The sequence below is a fragment of the Lotus japonicus genome, chromosome 5 (genome assembly GCF_012489685.1).
Source record: "Lotus japonicus ecotype B-129 chromosome 5, LjGifu_v1.2".
In the NCBI taxonomy this organism is placed as follows: Eukaryota; Viridiplantae; Streptophyta; class Magnoliopsida; order Fabales; family Fabaceae; genus Lotus; species Lotus japonicus.
In genome coordinates, this window is record NC_080045.1 from 42,294,140 (window position 1) to 42,317,872 (window position 23,733).

At 39.8% G+C, this 23,733-nt stretch overlaps 3 protein-coding genes across 4 annotated transcripts; all 3 read left to right on the top strand.

Annotated features, from left to right (window-relative positions):
• Positions 1 to 850: 850 nt before the first annotated feature.
• Positions 851 to 2,221, top strand: LOC130719578 (probable aspartic proteinase GIP1). The gene has a single exon (XM_057570196.1). The coding sequence runs from the start codon at positions 851 to 853 to the stop codon at positions 2,219 to 2,221; it is 1,371 nt and encodes a 456-aa protein (XP_057426179.1).
• A 6,315-nt stretch (positions 2,222 to 8,536) lies between these two features.
• Positions 8,537 to 11,057, top strand: LOC130720972 (small nuclear ribonucleoprotein SmD1b-like). The gene is made up of 4 exons (XM_057571688.1): positions 8,537 to 8,692; positions 8,801 to 8,877; positions 10,560 to 10,751; positions 10,842 to 11,057. Exons 1-4 carry the CDS (start codon positions 8,679 to 8,681, stop codon positions 10,904 to 10,906), a joined length of 348 nt encoding a protein of 115 aa, XP_057427671.1. The 5' UTR covers positions 8,537 to 8,678; the 3' UTR covers positions 10,907 to 11,057.
• Positions 11,058 to 14,289: 3,232 nt separating this feature from the next.
• On the top strand, positions 14,290 to 23,640 carry LOC130720156 (F-box protein At2g27310-like). 2 transcript variants are annotated; one of them, XM_057570770.1, is made up of 3 exons: positions 14,290 to 14,595; positions 21,523 to 21,626; positions 22,383 to 23,640. In XM_057570770.1, exon 3 carries the CDS (start codon positions 22,393 to 22,395, stop codon positions 23,512 to 23,514), a length of 1,122 nt encoding a protein of 373 aa, XP_057426753.1. In that variant the 5' UTR covers positions 14,290 to 14,595; positions 21,523 to 21,626; positions 22,383 to 22,392; the 3' UTR covers positions 23,515 to 23,640. The 2 variants fall into 2 exon arrangements, with proteins under 2 accessions (XP_057426753.1, XP_057426752.1); XM_057570769.1 differs by lacking the exon at positions 21,523 to 21,626 and having other exon boundaries at positions 14,293 to 14,595.
• The last annotated feature ends 93 nt before the right edge of the window (positions 23,641 to 23,733 follow it).

Here is a 23,733-nt window from a genome sequence, read left to right on the forward strand (position 1 = left end):
AGGTGGAACTAAATGAGAGAGGGTGGGAATAACAATTACCTTTATATTGCTGGATGGATTGTTTGCGTCCATAAAAATACGAGTAATGATTGGTGAACACCACAATAGTGGTGGACACCCAAACACCCCTAGTTTGTAGGGGGTTAAAAATCAATTTGTGGCGGTTTTTAACCCTCACAAATTAAAGGTGTTTGGGTGTTCTTCCCTATTATAGTAATAGGGTTCACCAATCATTTTTGTAAAAATACCAGCAACTAGCAAATTTAATGTCAATCTCAATTCTCACTTACTTTCTACTTCAGTTGACTTCCATTTCCTTCCAAGTTCTGATTATCCAAAATGTCTCTTCCATTATCCAAAATCATGATGAGTTATCTTGAAACAGTAATTTCTCGTCATTTGTAAAAAAATACTTCATTCACTGATTTGATAGCACTATTCAGTTATTCACATTTGTAGTGCCAGCTGAACCATAATTGCAAAATTCTAAATGGTATATTATTCATCCATTTGCTGTATGAAAATCTACCATTTGACATGGCTCCAAAACATATCATCAGTGACTCATTGCAGCAAAATAATTTAGAACAGTAAAAAGAAGCTACTTTGCTCAAAAATTTGTCCAAACAAAAAACAGCCCAAATCTGAGAATAGTCAACAATTTCCCACGAAGACAGATCTAAGAGCAGAACCTGTTGCTTTAAAATGCTATATATAGCAGTTTTAAATTGTCTGCTTGGATTGTGTACGTGCTCCATAAATATACGCAGCATCTAGCAAATGCCATCTTACCCCTTACACTTTCTACTTGGGTTGACTTCCATTTCATTCCAAGTTCTGATCATCCAAAATGTCCCTTCCACTTCCATTGTTACTCTTAAACATCCTCTTCTCCATCCTACTTCTTCCAACTCCCACCACACAGTCACTTCCAGTGGCACCCATTTCAAAGGACAAATCAACCAACCTCTTCACAATCTCAGTTTCCACAAAAACTCCACTCCGCCCCACAAAACTCTACCTAGACCTCGGCTTCTTATTCCCATGGATGGTCTGCGACGGCGCCACCTACAACTCCTCCTCTTTCCACTCCATCACCTGCGACCCCACCTTCTGCGCTGACCTCGGATTCGGCGGACTCTCCTGCGACAACTGCACCGACTTCGGCCCTCCCGACCCCAACTGTGTCCCCTCCAACTTAGTCTGCGGCGCCTTCCCGGAAAACCCAGTCACCGTGGATTCCATCTCCGACGAAGTCCTCGTCGACACACTCTCTCTCCCCACCACCGACGGCCCCACACTCCACCACCTCCCCAACTTCACCTTCTCATGCGCCCTCTCCACTCTCCTCAAAGGCCTGCCCAAAACCGCCACCGGCCTCGCCACACTGTCCCGGTCCAAACTCTCTCTGCAGAACCAGATCACACCGGCACTGAACTCCTTTGCACTCTGCTTTCCTTCTTCCTCCAAGGCTACCGGTGTCGCCATCTTCGCCTCAACCGGACCCTTCTACGCATCTTTGCCATCTTCTTCTTCTTCCTCCAAAATTGATCTCTCTGAATATTTCATTCACACTCCCCTTCTTATCAACCCAGTTGCAACCGGGGACACTGAAATCACCTACGCCGACACCCTCCACTCTCCGCAATACTTCATCGGTTTGACTTCAATCCAAGTCAACGGCCATTCTGTTCCGGTCAACGCATCTCTGTTAACCATTCGTCAGGATAACGGGTTTGGTGGAACCAAGATCAGCACCGCCACTCCCTACTCTGTTCTGGAATCTTCCATTCACAAGGCCTTCACCCAGTTGTTCGTGAAGGAATCATCTTCCTCTGCTTTCAACCTGACTCCTGTATCTTCTCCGGTGAAGCCGTTTAGCGTGTGTTACCGTGCTAGCGACATCGCCGTCACACGTGTGGGTCCGCTGGTGCCGACGGTTGAGCTTGTGCTGCACGCGGCGAACGTGGTTTGGAGGGTGTTAGGTGCGAACTCGATGGTGAGGGTTACGAATAAGAAGAAGGGGTTGGATTTGTGGTGCTTGGGGTTTGTGGATGGTGGGATTAACAAGAAAACGCCGATCACGATTGGAGGGAAGCAGCTTGAAGATAATGTTGTTCAGTTTGATCTTCAATCGAACATGTTTGGAGTCACTTCTTCGCTCTTGTCTCACTCACTCTCTTGTTCTGATGTCAATGCCTACTATTTTCCTCGTGACTGAGGAAATGAAAATCAAGTAGACCATCAATTCTATAGAGCAGAGTCTCTTGTTGTTGATATCTTCGTGCTTGTGTTATTGTATACGTAGTAGTGTACTGTGTATGTAATGCTTATGAAATATGAAATTATGTCTATTAAAGCATAACAGGTAGTGGTGTACTGGTGTATTTGCAAAAGGCAAAAGGAAATTCTCATCAAGTAATTAACCCTCAATCTAGTCCTGCAGCTAAAAGTCTATCCAAACCTGATCGAAGGAGAGAATGAATCTTGGGTTGAGATGCAGGAACATCAAGAGGAAGGGGCATTAAAAGTGTAATAAATTTTCGAAAAAGATAAAATTCCAAGATTGAAAATCAAAGTTATGAGCGTTGGTGTCGAAGAAGAAGATATTGTATCAAGCAATTGATGCAGGAAGATAGTTATACAACGAGCTCCAGTGAAAATCTCATGAAGAGGAACTTAATAATTTTTTTTGAAAGGAGGAACTTAATAATCTGAATGAACGTGATGTGGCCATTCTAGAAGCACGCAGGCCGCAGATACTGATGGCTCTGATGGCTCTGCTGAAGAAAATGATTTGGATATGAAGCACTTTGTACACAATGAGGACAATATTCATGTCAAGTATGAATTTATGCGCCTTCCAGCTGAAATGCAAGATATGGAAAAGTTTATTTTGTCTTGCATATTCCTAGGAGACATGTAGCGTTATTGAAGTGTTTAACTCCAAGAGATGAGTTTGTGACAAAGGAAAGAATTGATAGAGTGGTGGTCAGTTGGCTCGGAGGAGTTTTTTCCCCAATGAACAGCTACTACTTATCCCTCTACCAGCTCAAACCATTTAATTGTATCTCGAAGTCACTAGCTGCATCTTCAAACCCAATAATTGGTCAAGAATATGGGCTAGACGGCTAGTGCTGCTGAACATGGATATGTGCTCACAATCATGGGTAAGTGCTCTTAGATGTGGTGCCTTTGGCCCTAAGTGCTTCGACCTCGGTTGACCTGACTTTGAGTGACTTTAAAGGTTATTGTCTAGGCTCATGGACTTTATCATCTTGAGATCATCCTCAAACTTGAACTAGTTTTCTTTCGTGTTAGGAAATAACACAGTTGAAGAAGTAAAATAAACCAGAAGCGCAATCAACAACATAAGAATATAACGTGGAAACTCAAAAACCGGAGAAAAACCACGGCCGTTGTCAAAACCGACAACCAGAGAATAAACACTATCTGAAAATTGTTACAACACATAGACTTATCTCTCAACCACCCCATCACCCCAGTACATCACACTCTCCAAAGTAAATATTTGAACTACATCTCACAATACTCTAAAACAAAAGTATAAGAGAAAAAGAAAACACAAATATAAACTTAAAGTGTTTTCAGGTGCTACATTTTTTGTGTTTTAGTGTGTTGAAACAAGGAGCTTGAGATCCCTATATATAGTCTTGGACCCTCCCATCCCTCACTAATCTAAGCGATGTGATACTTCTCCAAGATGCATAACTTGATCTTTTTTCTCCTTCATTAGCAATGTGAGACTTACATTGCAATCAACTATAACAATCTCCAGCTTGATTGTAATGGTCTTCGGTCTTCATTGTCTTCACCGACAATCATTGTCTTCACCGACAAACATAATTCTCATTGTCTATATACCGAAAAATTAAATTATCATACTTCACCATAAAGAGTACACTACACATGGAACTGAACCATCCCAAGAATTTTCTTCACTTGGAACTAAACCATTCCAAGAATTTACACATGCCGAAACCTTGTTGAAAATTTATGGTGCAACTTCCATGTTGGCTTTCTCCGGAAGTTCATCAACCATCGACATAACCACGTACCTTATATCAACGCCAACCATTGCTCGCACGCTATCACCACACACCTTGCATCTATATCAACCAATGCCTGTGTGCCACCTGGACAATTTCATGCCCAGAACGCCTTGTGTAATCATGATTGCATCAACTCCTCCATCACAGCATCATCGCAGCTGCAGACCACACTTCTTAGCACCTTCGCAATATCACACAAAGTGATATCCATCGAACCGGAAGCTCTGATACCACTATTAGGAAATAGCACAGCTGAAAAAGTAAAATAAACTAGGAGCGCAATCAACAACACAAGAATATAACGTGGAAACTCCGAAATCAGAGAAAAACCACGGCCGTTGTCAAAACCGACAACCAGAGAATAAACACTATGTGAAAATTGTTACAACACATAGACTTCTCTCTCAACCACCCCATCACCCCAATACACCCACACTCTCCAAAGTAAATATTTGAACTACATCTCACAATACTCTAAAACAAGAGTATAAGAGTAAAAGAAAACACAAATATAAACTTAAAGTGTTTTCAGGTGCTACATCTTTGGTGTTTTGGTGTGTTGAAACAAGGAGCTTGAGATCCCTATATATAGTCTTGGACCCTCCTATCCCTCACTAATCCTAGCGATGTGGGACTTCTCCAAGATGCATAACTTGATCTTTTTTCTCCTTCATTTGCAATGTGGGACTTACTTGAGGGGGGGATTGTTGAGAAATCAAGTGCGGAGTTGGAGTCCCACATTGGTTAAGTGTGGGTGAGGAGAAGACTTTATAAGAGATGTGACTCATAAACCTAATGCCTTAAGGTTTTGGGTTAAAATGTGGCGTCGAGATCTCTTGGTGTCTTGCTCCTCAGCCCATGGGCTCACCTATCTCCCCCAACAAGTGGTATCAGAACCGATGGTTGGTGTAGCCATGGTTACGGCTCCTTATGTCGAAAGTCTTCCTAGCGGTGTGGCTAGGCGGCGGGTTCTGTTGGCGCGGTGAAGCAAACGATGGTGCAAGAGTGGTTAAGTTTCCGCGGAGGGGGGCCATGATAATGTGGTGGTTACTCGCACTTGAGGGGGAGATTGTTGATAATTCAAGTGCGGAGTTGGAGTCTCACATTGGTTAAGTATGGGTGAGGAGAAGAGTTTATAAGAGATGTGACCCATAAACCTAATGCCTTAAGGTTTTGGGTTAAGATGTGGCGTCGAGATCTCTTGGTGTCTTGCTCCTCGGCCCATGGGCTCCCCTGTCTCCCCCAACACTTCGAACCTGAATACTTTGAGCCTTTGACAGTGAGACTTGAGCAATGATGCTTTCAGTGCTCCATTTGAACTCATCTTTTATAAAAGCATGTTTGTGTTTAACCTTTGATCCTTATGCTCTATATACTTCTGTAGATAACTCTCCTTGAATGCACATTTAGCTTAATCACATTACTTTCACTGTTTCACATTTTGATTTTACCTTGTGGCTTAGCTTTCAAAATAACCTTTCAAGCTCTCTTTTGCATTGACACAGGTTTTCTCTAATTCGAATAATTTCGAAATTTTAGTATTTGTGATGAAATGAAGTCTAAACAAGTGATGAAAGAGATGAGAGGAGAGAAACAAGAGCAAGGGAAGATACAAATGTTGTGAATAGATGTGATCATCTTGATGCATCTCCTTTGTATTTATAGGGGTGGATAAGGATGAAAAGCCAAGTTACATGGGCTTGGGCTTGGCCCATGATGGTCATCCAAATTATCCATAACACTCCCCCTTGGATGATCATCCCTTAAGAATGCGCCTCGTTAAAACCTTACAATGAAATATCCAGTGGGATAAAAACCTAGTGAAGGAAAAATAATACATCATTTTATAGCTTGTCTTTGTACATTACCTCATTAAAAACCATACCATGAAAAACCCAATGGGGAAAAGACTTGGTTAAGGAAAAAAGAGTACAATGCATTTTAATTGAGATCTTTCAGCCGACGAACTCAGATATTTCGCACAAGCTTTTCAAATGTTGTTGTTGGAAGAGGCTTCACAAATAAGTCTGCCAAATTATCACTTGAACAAATTTGTTAGATGTCTATGTCACCATTCCTTTGTAGATCATGAGTGAAGAAGAGTTTCGGTGATATGTGTTTTGTTCTATCTCCCTTGATGTATCATTCTTAGCCTTATGTTGTCTGCAAGGTGATGGATGAATCTCCGATGTAGAATTTCTCATATTCAGATTTGGACAATGAAACCGGAATCGGTTGAAAGCATGTTCCATTTTGTCAATCAATGACCAATTCAGAACCAAACAACTATGTAATATCCTTTTACACCTTTGGGGTATAGACTTTCATGTCCAAAGACGCTTATATTTTCGCAAATGAATTGCTTCTTTATATGTTGGCCAACCACACCCTTTAATAAGGGTTCAATATTCTCGCACTTACAATATGGAGCGCTACTTCATCTGGCGACAATTTTTCAAGTTCTTGGTTCCTTGTTTCAACTTGTAGAGATATAATCGATTGAGATCTTTTTGTACCTGTTTTAGCAATGAACATTGAAGAAAGGTATAGTACCTAGAGAGTGGAGAATTGTGCTAGAGAGAGAATGAGAATGAGAGAGAAAATGCTGAATTTCATGTATGATTTCATCCAATGAGCCAAAGTCCCCCACAATTGGTAACTCCCCCTATTTATAGAGTTTGGGCACTATCTCTTGGGCCAATTGGGCCTCCGAAGCCAAGGCCCATTTTAAGGTTAGGGCCCTGCCCCGGGGCGGGCTACATGCTAGGCGTTGCCCCTCTAGGGGCTCGCCCAGTCCAGTACCAATAATCACAAGTACCTGAACCTCGTAATCTCTACATTTATCATGATAATTTTACTCATAACAAGACGATTCCTCCTCTAAAATTTATCTTTGGAACCAAGTTTAGGCATGCCTTAGCCTAATAAGATTTCAATAGAGAATGACATTTGCAGAATAAAAAAATTTAGAAATCCATTTTAGGTCAGAGAATGCATTCTTTTGAACTTTAGATTCACATTATTGTGTGCGAGTATATATATGCATTCTACACAAATTTTTAGAGCTGCTTAGTTTTTCTCTCCACCTAATGACGAGAAATAACGATAAGTAAGATATGCAATATCTTCTGGAAATAGCTCAAATTCTTAGCATAATCTCAACTTTCTTAGCATTGGCTTGAAAAGGAAGTGGAAGAACTTATAGATTTTTGAGACTATCGTGCTGATAACGTGTTATGAAATGAAGTCTAAATAAGTGATGAAAGAGATGAGAGGAGAGAAACAAGAGCATGGGAAGATACAAATGTTGTGAATAAAGGTGCTCATCTTGATGCATCTTCTTTGTATGTATAAGAATTAAAAGCCAAGTTACATGGGCTTGGCTTGGCCCATGATGGTCATCCAAATTATCTATAACAGTATATTAGGTGTATATCTCAATTACAACAAGGGTATATAAAATGAGAGATGAATAATAATGGTAAACAAATAATGCAATAAAGGCATGCACTGAATTCTCTGTGATCAAATATGATAATGGGCATCCTATATTATAGTTAGGGGTGTTCATAACTTGTCCAATCCAATAAAATTGAAAATCTGATTCGAAAACTTGAAATTCAATCAAACTGAATATTTTCAAAAGTGAACGAATTCAACCAAACCGAATATTTACAAACTCTCTTTAATTTATAAATATATCAAATCATTCGTACTTACATATTTACATCCTACTATGTAGAGATCACAATGGGTCTTGGACTCATTGGCTACCCGCAACAATTTCAATATCTTCTAAAATATGAGCTACTCTTGATCTCTCGCGTGGTGCATAGTCCTAAAGGATCTTCCAACGCGGTGGTGAGTTGTTGACAAGGCAGAGGAGATATCTGCAGAGGCACTCTAACGCTCAAGTCAGTATGAGGGTATGACGAGAAAAATTCAAAGTTAGAAAAGAACGATGAGATAGCAAAATGTAAACCTTATATGAATGGACTACCAAACTTGTATTTAAAGGCGTGGTATGAAGTCTTTGTGTATTTCTTTCGAGATAATGGTTTCATGTAAGCAATCTTACAACGAGTTACATACGTGCCAACTTAACCCCGCTCGACTATTGGTTGGATGTGATAAGACCCTCTTTTGGTCGTCTCGGCTAGCCAACCTGGAGTGAAAAGATTCCGGGCTGCCTTAGACGATATTGCCATATTGGGTCTGATAGCTTTTTTACCACTGTAGTTTGTATTAGATTAGATTGAGGTTTGAATTTATACATTGGATGATAAAATTAAAAACAATGAAATTAGATCGAATGATTTGTTCTTTCAAAAACGATGTGGTCCAAGAATACTCCTATTCATAACAATAGTTACCTTTAATTATTTTAATTTTTTTTACAATGGGAATTGGGAAGTATCAACTCTTTCAAAAAAATCAAGGTATTTACATGACCAATAGCAAAACGGTGTCGTTAGAGTAGGACACAAAACAAGTTCACTACTCTAGTGACTCCCTCCGTCCCGCTTCTCCTTCGTTGTTGAAGCTGCTGCTGCTGCTTTCACCACCGACTCGTCGTGCTCCGCTCTGCTCAAATTTTCCGCCACCATGAAGCTCGTCAGGTCCCTCTTTCGCCTCTCCCTCAACCTCTTATTATCTCTTTCCTTTCTATATTTTCAAAAAATTAAATTTATCTGAAGCAAAAACCCTTTGTGTGAAAACTGATGCAGGTTTCTGATGAAGTTGAACAATGAAACCGTATCAATCGAACTCAAGAATGGTACCATTGTTCATGGCACCATTACAGGTTTTCCCTTCTTCCTTTTCCTCTTCTCACCACTGTTATTATTGTATATGCTCTTCACATCGTTAAACCCTAATATGCTCTTCACTTCGTTAAACCCTAACCTAAGTACCCTTCATGTTCAAACACTGTACGTACTTGAGTTTAATTACGTATCACTTGCAAAATGTTAGTTCAGTTGCTGGTGATTAAGATCCATTTTTAACTACCTTGTGATCAAGATTTCTTTGTTTGATATCTGTAACCCTTTCTAAGATGGAAATTCACCGTGGCAGGTTACTGGTTACAAGATTACTAAAATGATTTGGAGTTCTCTTTTGCTAATTTAATCCGGGCGCATCTTCATGTTTGGATTAATAATATTTGAAATATATGTATTCTCTCTGGACCTGTACTTGCTCTGAGAAAGGGTTCTATTTATGGTTTCTCTTTGATATCCTGATCAAGATTTTCTCTTTGGAGTTTCCGTTTCTTATATGGAAAGAGTTTAGGCATCTTTTAAGCACTAGATTGCTCCCCCCCGCGCTTTGCCGCTTTCCCTTCGAGTTCCACATTTGGCTCATTACATAGCTTGTTTTTTGACAGATCTCATTACATAGTTATTAAACCTTTGGATGTAGTTGACCCTCTCTCATGTTATACTGTACCTGTTTTCTATTCAATGAATATTCTTTTTCTATGTTCATAATGACGACGATGATGTTCGATTTTAAATAGTAGTCAACAGTTACCCTTTGAACTTTAGATTTGGAAGAGTAGGAAGGTGTTTGTTACCGATGACAGGATTTGGATCCTCTCAGTTGTAAAAAATCTTGACAATGTCAAGTTTCGTTATCTCACCATTGATTATTGTGTGTTTAATAATTAAAGAAATAAATGAGAATTAAGTCAATGGCGAGATGATGAAACTTGACATGATCAAGTTTGTCTACAATTGAGAGGTTCCGATTCCCTTTTACATGTTGGCAAGATACGTCTCAAACCTCTGTAGTTTTGTTGCTTTGTGCTCTGCAAATGTAATGCATTTATGTTATAGGGAAGTAACCAGCCCTCCTAGTCTCTGGATTCAAGGACTGTGCTGAAGACTCTGAACATTCACAATGCCCATACAGCATCTCGATCATTTGAAAACTTACTCTCGTATTTCTTCTTTATGCCTTTTCTATCCTGTCATACTTTAAAACCCTCATATCAGCACATACATATTACCAAATCTAGGCCAATCTTTTCAGAAACATACCAAGTCACCCGATTTCATCTATTGCTTCTGATTAAGCCTCATGCGATCCCACTGCAGAATTTTCTTATCAACAGCCACCTGGATTTAGATTGACTTTTAGATAAATATAAAACTCAGAAGTCATATATTACATCTGTTACCTTTGCTTGTATCAAATATTGTGACTGATTCTAAGGCTCAGGCCAGGTGTCACCAGCTTCATGAATTGGAGTGAATTGTTTTATGTAGGCTTATTAGGGTCGTGAATCTTAATTAGGCATGTCAATATAAATTAAGCACCAAGGAGTTTCCTTGTCAATCATTAGCGAACACATATTAGCAGATATTGCCTTGTGTGAAAATTAAGAGCTTGCCACTTAGTGTCCCTATGTAGTATACTTTTGGGATGGGATAAAAAGTTTTTAAGCTTTAGTTATACTGGTCCTGACTTGTTGCAATGCTACAGGTGTTGATATCAGTATGAATACACATTTGAAGGCAGTAAAACTAACACTGAAAGGGAAAAACCCAGTGACTCTGGATCATCTTAGTGTGAGAGGTACCAACATTCGTTATTATATCCTTCCTGACAGCTTGAATCTTGAGACTTTGCTGGTTGAAGAGGCACCTAGAGTCAAGCCTAAGAAGCCAACTGCTGGTACTGTACATTGTATTTTGACTGTGACTGCAATATTTGTTTTCAGGTTGGCTGTTTTTTTTATTTCTAAAGTTTTAATTTTATTCTCAGGGAAGCCTTTGGGGCGTGGGCGAGGCCGGGGTCGTGGACGTGGTCGTGGTCGTGGTGGTCGTTGAATTGCATTTCCTCAAATTTGTGGTTGTGTTGTAGGGAGAATTTGTGTGCTGTTTTATGGATATCAATGGAATGTTCTTGCTGATTATTCACTTTGACTTTGTTTATGATGTTATTTCCTTATACAAGTGCTTTCAAGTTTCTTCTGTACAATTCCTTCCTGTCCTCTATAGTTGATTAGGGCTAAGTTTGCTGTGATACTGTCGACTCCCAAAAGGGGCCTAATGCCTCTCAACTGAAATATGCATATATGGTCCTCTCCCGTATTTCAATTACCGGTTATGGTCCTGTTGCGGATATCAAAACATGGCACGGTTCTATTAGAGAGAGAAAAATACATTTCTTTTAATAATACTAGATGGCGGAGGCCTGTGATAGGAGGAAGATGGAGTGGAATTGTGGCTTTAATGTAGAGAGGGAAAAGGTTGTGGCGGTAGGAGCAGGAGAGGAGGAAAGTCGGGCGGTGCGCCATGGAAGCAGTTGTGGGCTTGTGGCCAGTGCAGCATTTAAATAGGCTGCCTAGCCATACCAGAATTTCAAGTAGACCAATCTGAAAGGGAAAAAAAAAACTTATGGTAGATAATATGTCAGACTCATACCTTAAGGGTGTGTTTGTGTCACTGCAGGAAAATTTCGGTATTTGTGCACAATTCAATGATATTTTCTCTAGTACTCATGCACATAATTGCAGTGGGAATATTTGCCATGAAAAACTCTCTCTAGCATCTACCTTGATTCTTCCTCTACCATGTGTCACACTTTATTTTACAGAAAATGATTCCTACCCATATTTGTTGTATACTCTGGATAGTTTGATAAAGGTCAGGTCAGGGAAGACCAGAATGATGCTAAAATGACTGAGTTTTATGACATTTGGTTAATGCTTTTAAAGACTCTACTTTGTTTCCAATTCAATACTCATCAACCACTGACAGTCTCCTAAGTCTTCTTATATCTTAAGCTTGAAGTTGATGCTGGTGCACAATGTTATTATTCTAATACAGACTTTTGGCTCTTTCCTATATTTTATTTGTATTTTAATATTAATTAATATATTCTATATGTTGAGTTGCATATAAGTTGTAAAAATGAAAATAATTGAACTCCGAGTTACCCTTGTTTTTAAAAGAGATTTAAAAGTGAGGAGTGGCCATTTTGTCCCATGAAATATCTTCGCTCACTTTCCTCCTTCTTTCCGTCAAAACAAAAAATAATCACCTAAATATTGAAATAATTTAAATATTTATTGATGCATATAAAAAAATGAATTAAACATAAAAACTTGAAAAAAGCTCCCCCACTAACCAAACTTAATGTAAACTTTTTAAGCATGTTATACTGATTCAAACAAAGTCTACCCTAACCACCAACAAGGTCCAATTGCGGTTGGAAGATAATTAGGATTTGATCATGTACGGTAGGTATGAAGAATGATTTGTTGGACTAGACCTGCCACTTATTTATAAACTTCAAGTTCCCTAACCTAATATATTTCCACCAATAAATCTGTGCATTATCTTGAATATTGAAGGAGTGGTTTTTTATTTTATTTTATTTGTGAGAGGAAGTGATTGTTTAGGGTTGTAATGCATGAATGTCACAACTCACCACTACAGCCATAATTGATTCACGATAACTTGTTCCGAATTCAATTGGTGCCTCGAAGATGTCACATTTTGCAAGTCTCATAAATGTGAACATTGTCACAATCAGTATTTAAAGTTTATGAAATGAGGATGTATATATCTTATCATTTTATATGAGCACATAGAAATAAATTATGACCGTTGAATTATATTATGAATGATTAAAATTAAAATATGATAACATGCAATTTTTTAAAAAAGTCACACGACATTTTTAAGAGATCGTGTCATTATCACATAAAGTAGTTATTAAACTCTTTTAATCAAAACTAGATTTCACAATCAGGATATATATAAAATGAATATCTCATATACATCCCTTATGAAATAATGTGAACTATTTTTTTGAGTAAAATAATTAGAATAAAGCAAGGATTTAGTAAAATAGCCCTGGCCGGCGGCCTGCCTACAATTATGATTCGCTAAGTAATAAACTTTAACATCTTTCATAATTTTATTTTTATCCACTCTCTTCATCAAGTAGAGAAAAATCAGATATATCACTCTGCAATATCATTACACAGTTATTTATTTTATAAATTTATACTTTTTCACAAAATCATTATAATTATAAAATTGAAGTGGTACAATAAGTGTTCTAAAAGAATTATAAAAGAAATGGTTATAAACAAAAAAGTAAAAAAGTTAATTTTGATGCATTATTTGTGTGAAACTTTTCTACTTTCATGTCAAATCATTTAATGTCACACATTTAAAAATTATTACATTCTTTTTTATTTTAATTAAATTAAAAGATAATTTTTCATATATTTTTGTTTCTCAAGCATCCCATAACCGGAAGCTATGAGATTAATCCTCCGAAGTTCTAAAATCACGTTAATTTAAAGATAATTTTTCATATTTGACAGTAATCATGAGAGGCTTATGTAAAGATATTTTCCATGAAAGTGCATGCATCTTACATTCATAAAAAGAAAAGAAAAGTCCATTTTACTAATCAAATCATTAAATTGTACTCCCCTGTTTCTTTGTTAAGAATCAAATAAGAGAGGCATCTTGATATTTTCTTATAAGAATGAGCTTGGAGTTTGTAGTGAATTATTTATTTTTGGACATTAATGACATTAGTTAATTGAATTTTACTATCTTTTCATTATACAACTCATTAACGATCATGAAAAGTGAGTTGATGTAATTTTGAAAAGTTGATACAAGTTTGAAACAAATTTAATGCTACAAACTACTTTAATTACCAGCGACATGAAATAATGATTTAGTTCTTATATAAAGGAACAGAGATTCCCGAATGATAACTCAAGTGATAAGAACCATGATACATATGTGTTGGGTGAAAGAGATCAGAGATTAATTCTTGGAGGGTTTAATTTATCTTTCCAATGTACTAAAAAAAAGAAACAGATGAGAGAGTAATATGTTTTAGGTTTTTCAAGCCTCCAAGGTATGTTTATAATCGACAAACATGAGACTAGTTCCATCCAGAGTCAAGACTCAAAAATCATTTTAGTGAACATATCTCTATTGATAAATCATCTCTGTATGTAATTATCGAATCCTAGACTAAATGGTGAAAAGTTGTCCTTATTTGATGAACCCTACTTAGTTAAATTGGAAATCAATGATATCAGATTATCTGTCTCTTTCTGCTGATTCCGTGTATAACCAAAATATATATCATGTGATAACATATGTTTGAGAGTTGACTGCAAGATATTTATTGCTTTTCCTGAAAAGGGTTCTTGTCGTGGCAAAATCTGTGAGGTGAATGAATGAATAGGAAAAGGGATAATAAATATGAGATCCGAAACAGCTTTCAACAAAAAAACAAGAACCAGAACCAGACAAGCACAGCACCCAAACAAACAATCAGTAACACCTTTCTTCCCAAAGTAAATCGATTGTGACCCTTTAACCAATGTTTGTTAAATATTGGTGTTGTGAAATTCATGTCCTTTCATCATCTGGGTTTGCTTCAAAATCGGTTTTTTACTCTTCAATTCCTCTGCCCCCATGTTCCTGTTTCGCTTCTTCTGTTTCATGATCATTAACCTGGTCTGATATTTAAGGTGAAACCCGACAATCCTTTCTATCCACTCTTAGTTTTTATTTGCTAAATTTGACTAAATCTCTGTTCATTTTACTATCTATGAGTAGAATTTCCCAAGTGTTTCATTTTTAATGGTTGTTTTTGTTTTATATTTGGTAGAATGTGATCTTGTTTATCAATTTGTGATGTTGCAGCTAAAGGGCATTCCTCTGCAATCATATATAAAGGGTTGAAATTTGAATGCTATTTATTTAAAATTGACTTACTAAACAAATATATGTTAAGCTAAGAATTGTAAATCACACATTTACCAGCTTGATACTCTTGTTTGATGCTTTTATCATTGGCCTCAGTTGAACAGTAGGATTTGAGTTTTCTACTAAGAGTGAGTTTGATAAAATTGAAAAATTCAGCAGTGAAAATCAGCACTGAATTTTCTATATGTAGTTAATATAATGAATGGAAGCTATCAAAGGAAGCTACTTTGGTTGACCCTAGCCTCTCCTGTGCTGGATGTTTTCAATACTTTTTTCAGTTAATTTCATTTCTGACATGTTTCATACGAGAGACCACAAAATCAATTTCAATGCTTGTATTTTTAATTTTTAGACAGATTCTCACTCTAGGCCTCCTCCTCCTTGGAGTTCTTAATTGAATGTACCAAGACATGCAAGGTGTTAGGACTGGTTCTGCAAATGGGCCAGAGGATGCATTGATTCATTATGGACCAAGCGGGCCAAGGGTTTGGAGAGTTTATTCTAGAAGGGGTAGGAAGGGAATAGCAGGGTAGATGATTAACAGAATGGAGAGAGAGTGAGAAAGGTTGCAACGTCATACTATAAGGAGAATAGAGAGAGGTTGAGAGGTTATCGAATCTTTTGAGCTAAATTGAGTCATGGAAAGGAAGCTGTAGCTTCCTTAGGAGCAGTGCTCTGGTAAGGATTGGAATACCATTCCTTCTCTGTAATTTTCCCTTTCACACATTAATAAGCAATCTACATTGAGTCTCTTGGTGTTTTTCCTGACTGTTTACTTGTTGGGATTTAGCATCCTAACAAATTGGTCCGACCTACCGGATCTCTTCGTCGGAACCGGTGAATGCCACCTAAGAAGACGAGGCAAGTAGTCACTCAGATGGAGGCAAAAATCGACGCTCTGGAGAACGAGCTCGCCGAAATGCGAACATCGTTAGCGGCGGTGACTCTGGCGGTGAAAGATCTTCCTTCATCGATAGCTTTGATGATGGAGAAATCCATGGGTAAGAAAATTCCAGGAGAAGACGAGAGTGGGAATCGGAGTCATGCGATTCCGATTGGAGATAAAACTCCAGAAAAAACTGGGAGCACATCGCGACAACCTTCACTCCAAGGTGACGTGCTGAATGAGTTCAGGCAATCCATCAAGAAAGTGGAGCTTCCGATTTTTGATGGGACAGACCCGGCTGGGTGGATCTCTCGGGCTGAAGTTTATTTCAGGGTTCAAGAGACATCACCTGAGATTAAGGTGAGCTTGGCTCAACTGAGTATGGAGGGGAACGCTATTCACTTCTATAACTCGTTACTGGAGGCTGAAGAGGAACTGACGTGGGAAAGGCTGCGTGATGCTCTCCTGGAACGCTACGGTGGCCATGGGGTTGGGGACGTCTACGAGCAATTGACGGAGCTGCGACAAAGGGGATCTGTGGAGGAGTACATAACGGAATTTGAGTATCTCACCGCTCAAATTCCCAAGCTCCCGGACAAACAGTTTCAGGGATATTTCCTTCATGGGTTGCAGGAGGAGATTCGAGGAAAAGTGAGGAGCCTAGCGGCGATGGGTGGCGTTAGCAGATCAAAATTGCTGGTGGTAGCTCGTGCTGTGGAGAAGGAAGTCAAGGGAGATTCCGGGTCGGGTTATGCAAGAGGAAACCGATTCGGGGCAACGGGTAAGGCCGGAGGAAGCGGGTCTGGCAATGGTTCGGGTCGGAGCGGAAATGCTGATTGGGTATGGGTTCGAGGAAATAAGGAAGCGGGCTCTCTCCACACTAAGCCCAACACAACTAATCCAAAAAACGATCAGCCAAAAAATAATGGAGGACATCAGCGAATTGGGCCACGCGATCGGGGCTTCCACCATCTAACCTATCCCCAATTGATGGAAAGAAAAAAAAAAGGTTTGTGTTTTAAATGCGGGGGCCCTTTTCATCCAATGCATCAATGCCCCGATAAACACCTGCGTGTACTGATCTTGGACGATGGTGACAGTGAGCTCGAAGAAGGAAACATTTTGGCTTTGGAAGTGAATGAACACGACGATGAATCGGAAGGAGAACTGAGTTTGATGTGCCTGAAAAATCTCGCGGGAGAAGCAAATAATGAACACCCACACACGATGAAGCTTCTGGGTAGGGTGAATGGCGTTCCGGTGATAATTTTGGTGGACAGCGGTGCCACCCACAACTTCATTGATGCCAAACTGGCTCGAAAAATGGGATGGGAAATCAAACAAACTCCCACGATGACTGTAAAGATGGGAGATGGGTTCCGTACACAGATTCAAGGCCGTTGTCCACGCATTGAGGTGAGCATTGCAGAAGCAGGGTATAATTTCAGTTGCAGTCCACATTTGTTTGACCTTGGAGGCCCAGATATTGTGTTAGGCATCGAATGGTTGAAAACACTTGGTGATACCATTGTCAATTGGCAGACTCAACACATGAGTTTTTGGAGTGAACAAAAGTGGGTAAAGCTTCAGGGCTTCCGAGCAGAGCACGAGCCATATGGAGCTTTGCAGAGCCTTTTTCAAACGACGGGGGAAAAGGGGCAGAGAGTATTGCGAGAGTTGGAACAACCAAGGATCCCAGATGACAAGATGGGGCACCTTACGAGTGAACAACAAAGGGACCTGGCACAACTATTACAGGAATTTGCACACGTCTTTCAGGAGACAATGGGCTTACCTCCAGGAAGGGGTAGGGAGCATCAAATTCCCATTATGCAGGGACAAGGACCTGTCAATGTTCGTCCATATCGATATCCGCATGTTCAGAAAGCTGAAATTGAGAAGCAAGTGCGCGACATGCTAGCAGCAGGAATCATACGACCAAGTACCAGCTCCTACTCAAGTCCGGTGATCTTAGTCAAGAAGAAAGATCAAACGTGGCGTATGTGTGTGGACTATCGTGCACTCAATAAGGTAACAATCCCTGATAAGTTTCCTATACCAGTAATTGAAGAATTGTTGGATGAATTACATGGCTCCCGATACTTCTCTAAGCTTGATCTTAAATCCGGGTACCATCAAGTGCGCATGAGGGCTGAGGACATCCACAAAACCGCTTTCAGAACGCACGAAGGACACTACGAATACTTGGTCATGCCATTTGGATTGATGAACGCTCCCTCAACTTTTCAAAGCCTCATGAATGACGTGTTTCGTCCAATGTTACGCAGGGGAGTGTTAGTATTTTTTGATGACATCCTTGTTTACAGCAAGGATTGGACTTCTCATCTGACACAATTAAAGCTGGTGTTGCAACAATTAGCACAGCAGAGTCTCACTGCCAATTTAAAAAAGTGCAGCTTTGGTCAGACCACAGTGGAATACCTAGGCCACATTGTCTCGGCAACAGGTGTAGCAGTGGATCCTAATAAGGTTGTGAGTGTGCAGCGGTGGCCAACACCTAGAAACGTCAAGGGAGTGCGTGGGTTTTTGGGTTTAACCGGATACTACCGTAAGTTTATCAGGAATTATGGTAAAATTGCGAAACCTCTCACTGACCTCACGAAGAAGGATGCTTTCATGTGGGGACCAGCGGCACAGGAAGCTTTCGACACCCTCAAAGTTCAGCTGACTCAAGCCCCTGTTCTTGCACTACCAGACTTTAATAAGGAGTTCCTTCTGGAATGTGACGCATCAGGGCTGGGAATTGGGGCAATCCTATTACAAGACAAGCACCCCATAGCATACTTTAGCAAAGCATTGAGTCCCCGGAATTTAACAAAATCAGCTTATGAAAAAGAGCTGATGGCAGTGGTTTTAGCAATCCAGCATTGGAGGCCATATTTGCTGGGAAGGAAGTTCATTGTGTCCACGGATCATAAGAGCTTAAAGGAATTGCTGCACCAAACCGTGGTGACATGTGGCCAACAGAATTGGGCTGCCAAATTGCTGGGGTATAATTTTGAAATTGTGTACAAGCCCGGGAAACTAAATAGAGGGGCAGATGCACTATCACGAGTAGAGGAAGACAAGGGGGAACTGCAGGCCATAACTACCTACCCCCAGTGGGCTGAACAAACACTCATTGCAGCAGAAATTGCAGCTGATGCACAACTCACCAAGGTTATCACAGATCTGCAGCAGGGGAAAGGGGATCACCCTGGGTACAGAGTTCATCAGGGAATCTTGCTTTATCAGGATCGACTGGTTTTACCAAAGTCCTCTACACTCATACCCAAGATGCTGCACGAGTTCCACACCACCCCGCACGGTGGCCACTCGGGATTTCTCCGCACTTATCGACGCTTGGCAGACAATTTGTACTGGAAGGGAATGAAAAATGACATACAGGAATTTGTGCGCGCGTGTGACACCTGCCAACGTAACAAGTATATGGCAACAGCACCTGCGGGTCTCTTACAACCGTTACCAATTCCAGAAAGGGTGTGGGAAGACATTTCCCTTGATTTCATCACAGGGCTACCAAGGTCAAAAGGATTTGAGGCGATCTTGGTGGTGGTTGATCGACTGTCAAAGTACTCGCATTTCATCCCTTTGAAACACCCCTATACGGCTCGAAGCATCGCTGAATTGTTTGCCAAGGAGATCGTGCGTCTACATGGTATTCCAGCCTCAATTGTGAGCGACCGCGATCCGCTGTTCATGAGCAATTTCTGGAAGGAGATTTTCCGACTACAGGGAACACAATTGAGGATGAGCTCGGCGTATCACCCTGAGTCTGATGGACAAACGGAAGTGGTAAATCGCTGTCTGGAAACGTACTTACGGTGTTTCTCCGCCGAACAGCCAAAAGCATGGGCCACCTGGCTCCATTGGGCTGAGTACTGGTTCAACACCACGTTTCATTCAGCAACTCAACAAACCCCTTTCGAGGTGGTCTATGGACGAAAGCCACCAGTTCTAGTACGATGGGCCCTTGGGGAAACGCGTGTGGAGGCTGTGCAAAAAGAATTAGCAGACCGAGATGAAGCATTACGCCAATTGAAGGTTCACTTGGCCAAGGCTCAAGATAGAATGCAAACCCAGGCGAATACCAAGAGGGTGGATAAATCGTTTACTGTCGGGGAGTGGGTGTTTGTCAAACTCCGAGCACGCCGACAGAATTCTGTGGTCACACGAGTGCAACCCAAGTTGGCTGCGCGCTATTATGGGCCTTATCCTATAGAAGCCAGAATTGGAGCAGTAGCTTATCGCTTGAAGCTTCCACCGGGGTCGCGGGTGCACCCTGTTTTCCATATCTCAGTGCTCAAGAAAGCAATTGGCAACTATGAAGTGGAGCCTGAATTACCTGATCACTTGGAAGGAGAGACTCAACCCGTGGTCCACCCTGAAGCAGTGTTGGCTACTCGTTTGATTTCAAGGCATGGGGTGGAGGTTCCGCAGGTGCTCATCAAATGGGAGCAAGGCAAGACAGAGGAAGCCACATGGGAAGACGTTCTGACAATTCAAAGCCAATTTCCAGAATTTCACCTTGAGGGCAAGGATGCAGAATCAGAAGGGGGCATTGTTAGGACTGGTTCTGCAAATGGGCCAGAGGATGCATTGATTCATTATGGACCAAGCGGGCCAAGGGTTTGGAGAGTTTATTCTAGAAGGGGTAGGAAGGGAATAGCAGGGTAGATGATTAACAGAATGGAGAGAGAGTGAGAAAGGTTGCAACGTCATACTATAAGGAGAATAGAGAGAGGTTGAGAGGTTATCGAATCTTTTGAGCTAAATTGAGTCATGGAAAGGAAGCTGTAGCTTCCTTAGGAGCAGTGCTCTGGTAAGGATTGGAATACCATTCCTTCTCTGTAATTTTCCCTTTCACACATTAATAAGCAATCTACATTGAGTCTCTTGGTGTTTTTCCTGACTGTTTACTTGTTGGGATTTAGCATCCTAACACAAGGTTTGTGTTCAATGTATGGGTTCTTTTTAGAAATATAGTATCTGATACCTTAATTAGGACATACCCTCAATTAAATGTTGTCAAGGCATATTGAATCACATTGAAATTCCCCAACTACATGCTGATCTTGCGGTTAGTATGTGAATTGAATATCTTTAGATTTGAAACCTTATCTCCGACATTCTATTGTGGATATCTAAATTCATGGATGATCGTTATGAAGTTTCTTTTTGTTGTCTACAATGCGTCATATGTTATTTTTGCCTTATACTGTGCATGTTTGGTTGCACGTTTGAAATTTCACATTAGACAGCAAAATCACATCAATCCATAAACTACAACATTGAGTTTCTCCGCTAACGTGCTTTGGAGTGTGTGTCCAACACACATCCAAACATGCTGATATTTTCCATAGGGTGTCGTATGTGTGTTTCGAAATAGCCTAGCTTGAGTGTTGGATTCGTAGATATAGCTACTCATTCTGTGCAATATATAAGGGTATTCTTAGACCAACGGGTGTTATCTGCCTAGAATTTTTATTAAGGATATAGCTCTGTTGGTCCTATGTAAGTATTAATTTAATTTAAAAGATACCAATTCAACACTGATGTAATCTTTACTGTATTATACTTAAATCACTTCTTAGATGCATAACAACAAGTTCTGAAATAGACTCTTGGCTTTGCTTGTTTATCATAGACATCTGGATCCCCACATATTATTTTGCAATTGAAATATCTTTCACTGCTCTTTTACATTCACCTGATCTGCAGTATTTGTAGCATCTGCATCATGTGTTGCCAATAATAATATTTCATGTTCTTTCTGTTACAGGGAATATCCTTATTTTCACATCATGTATTACTCATTTTACTAATCTGAGGTTTTCGGAAGATCATTTATTTTGAGTTTCAACCTTCTAACTTGAAGCTGATTTGGTTAGTTAAAGTTTATGAATTTTTATTGCAACTTCCAAAAGTTAGGTAGATCCAATTACCCTCACCACAAAATGTCAGCATCAATATTTTATTGAAATTAAAACTGCTATATTAGATATTTCAATAAGATAAGCTTGTGCTAGAAATACCATGTGTGACTTTCCTCCCTATGCACGTAGCATTCTTGCGTGCGAATTGTGAAGTTTTCTAGGTGGGGAGTGAAAAATTCTTAGACAATTATAATGGATTAAAGGTAAACCTGATTTGGCATTTCTTATCAATTTCATATCGTTAAACCTCTAGTTTGTAGGATTATTTGTAAAGAAGTTTCTTAAGCAGCTATAGATTTGGCCTCTGGCGGGTCTGGATATATCAGCTCCCCCTTGTTATTTCGTTTTTGTAGGTGTTAGGAATGATTTTGGTAGCTTAACTGTATTAAAAGTTGGCACTTCTGAAGTTGACAATTTTAGACAAATTAAGTATAGTGCAATTCTGAAACATTTTCATGAAGTAAGCATCACTGAAATATGGATTGAGTTGTTAAGATTTTGGTGGTTCTTATAAATCAACTTATTCCTGTTAGTCCTCGGTAGCACTACCTTTTACAGAACTGTGTTTGCCATGTTACCAATACATTGTATTCCCCACAATGACTGATTTATGAAAAACACCAATTTATTCTGTTTTCTTGTGTTCAAAAGAATGCATGTTCTGTTTTCCATTATTTACTTGAATTATGTTCTTTGACTGTCGTAGGCTTATTGCGATGTCTGTTGCACCAGTTGAGAGTATCGGCTCGTTGAATAGTGATATCTTCTACGACATATTAAGACGTCTTGATGGCCCTGAGTTGGCTAGCGTAGCTTGCACTTGTGCAGCATTTTGTTCCATCTCCAAAGAGGAAAGTTTATGGGAAAATGTATGTTCATCTGTGTGGCCTTCAACCAATAGGGAGGATGTCAAAACTTTGATATCCTCTATCGGTGGATTCAGAAAATTTTATGCAGATTGTTTCCCTCTTATTGTGAACAAGGAGGTTGGCCAGTATCAGTGGAATAACTTTCTTGATTACCCTGATGATTGGACCGAAGCTGAATATTATGGGGACACAAATGAATCTGAAAGCATCTCTCCTTTAGATTTTGTCTCTATTATAGATATCAGGTTTAAGGAGAAACCTATCTGCTCCAAAGTCCTATGGGGAATCCCAAATGCAAATGGCTCTGATGGGTGGTTTCACAACTGTCCTTTTCGGATCGATCTTCTTAATTATGCAGATGGAGATGGCAACAGTGATGGTGTTGTGACCCTTTCGGTAACTGACGGTCTGCCGCCAATCACATCCATGGAACGGGAAAGAAAAGACGGGAAGCTATGGCTCGAGCTTCGTGGCGGTCTCATGCTTAGTTGGATTATTGTAAACACGAAAATGAAGCAAGCTGCGAATCTTGCTAGCTGGAGTCCTCTTGATGGGCTAAGACATTGGCCAACCGATAAGGATTTCATCCTTCGTTTCGGATCCGTTCTTCCAGCCAAGAACATTCTTCCTTCTCAAGTTGTGCAGTGTATCCTCATTATGAAGTTTACAGTGGTTCACACTGAAGAAGAGGGGGTTCAAACAAGTCTTAAACTAACAGAGCTGAGCATGAAGTTGGAAGACATGGAAGGTGCTCACGTCAATGGAAGGAACAGTTTGCTTATTCTGAAGGAAGCACTTAGCTGCAGAAGGAGCAAAAATTATAGTGAGGTTCTTGAATCTTGTCATATGTACTCAAAAGTGGCAAATGAGTTAAAAGAGGTGAAGATGAGAAATGAAAGTTGGTTGGATACGCTTTGTATTTTAACTGGCATTACTGCTTTTATGACATTCTGGTACTGCGTTTTGTGAAATGGTAGGACATTGTTCATTTTACTGGAATAAGCTAATGTTGATTTTGCAGAAGATCAACTTTGGCACTCCTTTTCTGTAAGATATGGTTCCCAATAAAGTAATTAATCGATGAAAGTTTTGCTATTTGAAATTCTCATAGTATCACTATCAAACTTTTGCAAAAATAACTGATCAACAGCTACTGCTAGTATTATAAATATCTTGGACTGTTTCCTC

Coding starts and splice junctions, on each gene's coding strand:
- LOC130720156 (XM_057570770.1), top strand. CDS start 22,393: ATGTCTGTTGCACCAGTTGAGAGTATCGGCTCGTTGAATAGTGATATC.
- LOC130719578 (XM_057570196.1), top strand. CDS start 851: ATGTCCCTTCCACTTCCATTGTTACTCTTAAACATCCTCTTCTCCATC.
- LOC130720972 (XM_057571688.1), top strand. Junction 8,878..10,559: donor TGTTCATGGCACCATTACAG/GTTTTCCCTTCT, acceptor GCAATGCTACAG/GTGTTGATATCAGTATGAAT. Junction 10,752..10,841: donor GCCTAAGAAGCCAACTGCTG/GTACTGTACATT, acceptor TTTTATTCTCAG/GGAAGCCTTTGGGGCGTGGG.